This window comes from Lottia gigantea (assembly GCF_000327385.1).
Source record: "Lottia gigantea unplaced genomic scaffold LOTGIsca_211, whole genome shotgun sequence".
In the NCBI taxonomy this organism is placed as follows: domain Eukaryota; kingdom Metazoa; phylum Mollusca; class Gastropoda; family Lottiidae; genus Lottia; species Lottia gigantea.
The window spans coordinates 214416-216216 of NW_008708466.1; the positions used below are offsets into that span (position 1 = coordinate 214416).

At 44.3% G+C, this 1801-nt stretch overlaps 1 protein-coding gene across 1 annotated transcript; it reads right to left on the reverse strand.

Moving 5' to 3' along the window:
• Nucleotides 1-435: 435 nt before the first annotated feature.
• Nucleotides 436-1458, reverse strand: LOTGIDRAFT_174699 (hypothetical protein; the record flags this gene model as incomplete). The annotated part of the gene is made up of 1 exon (XM_009054300.1): nucleotides 436-1458. One exon carries the CDS (start codon nucleotides 1456-1458, stop codon nucleotides 436-438), a length of 1023 nt encoding a protein of 340 aa, XP_009052548.1.
• Nucleotides 1459-1801: the final 343 nt, after the last annotated feature.

The window sequence follows — 1801 nt, forward strand, 5'->3', positions numbered from 1 at the left end:
TGAGGGTGCTGAGGTTCTGTTGTGCTTTCTTCGAGATTTTATTTGAAATGGGTATACATGTGAAGAGGATCTTGGAGTTTGGGAAGGTTTTGTTGGCTGTGGCGATTAATTTCTGGGCTTGGTTAAAGGAGGTCTTTGGTATCTGATCACGGTTGTTGAGGCCTACATGAAGAATAATGGTAGTAGGTTTGGGATCATGGTCGTATGATTCCAGGATTGACTGTATGTGATGGATTTGGGCACCGGGGTAAGAATGTATTTCGGTGTCTGAACTGGTTTTGGTAATTCGATTCAGGTTAGATGATCCAATTATTAAGGTTGATTTCTTTAGAGCAGGTAGTTTCCATAATGATTTGTCCTTGGTTTGGTGGTAATACGGTTTGGTAGCGGATATAATGGTCGTCGACGGTGTGATTGGTACTGGTTTGGTAGTTGTTAGAATTGTAGCATTGGGAACGGACTGGGATCTGGTTCGAGGAGGGGAAGGTCTGGATACATGTCTCGACTTGGAGGGGTGGTTTGCTGGTCCAAAAACGCACAGAAGGAAGAAAGGTTGGCGGATCCTGGATCACGTGGTGAAGATTCAGATGGTGTGGAAGGGGAAGACGAGTCTGAAAGTGAAAAGAGAAGGGGTGTGCCCTCTCTACGAGAGCGTTTACCTATGTCTGCTGGACTAGGGGTAGGTGAACTTCGGGCTCGTTTAGGGGTTTGGTTCGGCAGCGTGGTAGCTCTAGATGGTGCAGGTGTAGTGTCCATTTCAGTTGGTAGAGATATGGTTACTCTGGTTTTTGTTTCGTTGATTGTTTGGTAGAATTTGGAAATTACAGCTTGAGTGAGACGTTTCCCATAGGAGCGACGGGCCCAGGACAGGGCATGAGAAACGATGCGGTCGACGGCAGGTGATGATAAAGACTTGGTACGAATGGTGGTCAGCTTCTCTTGAAGTGTGGTTTGGTAATGGTCGATCAGGACCTGCGTAAACTTACAGAGCCATGTCCGATTGAGGGATCTAATATTCGCGTCGACAGCTGATGTTTTCATTGTTGGACGGATAAAACTATCCAACTCAGAGACTTTGCGTTTGAAGGTAAACGCTGGTTGGCCTTGCTGTTGAAGGGTAAGGATTGCCAAATGATGGAGGCACTGCAAAACTTGGAAGAACACCTTCACAAAGGGTTCTTCCTCCTTATGAGTGGGGACTGGTTGGCGTCGGTGGGCTGGTAGTCGTTTCTGTTGTTGGTCAGGTCGATGGTTACCTCTTGATTGGTAGGCTGTGTTGTAGGTAGGTCGGCGATGGGGTGGGATATAGCTGGATGGGTTGGTTGGTGGTCGGCGATTGGTAGGTGGTAGAGGTCGATGGAAGACAGGGCCGTTGTAGGATACGTGATATTGGTTTGGTTGACGATTAGTGTTTCTATTTCTGGCTTCTTGCCAGTGGTTGTTGTAGTTGGGGAGCATAATAACTTGGGGTTAGAAGGGAATGTACAGCGGATGTAACAGGAGGAAACTGTATATGCTAGCGTGAAAATGTTGGGATCAAATTATGCAAATAAGTCAAACTGGGTTTGGGGATATATAAAGCAAGATGAAAAATGCAAAAAAATATATATTTAGGTGATAAATAACGCTAACAATGATGTGAAAAATTATAACAAGTAAAACAAAAACTTACGCAATTGACACGAACCGGTTTTCGAAATATTGTCCTTTTTCAAGTGTCGAGGAATGGTTATGAAATGACATTGAATTTGCGATTTATATAGTAGTCAGTTAATACAGGTTTTTGATTTCTAAAAATTAT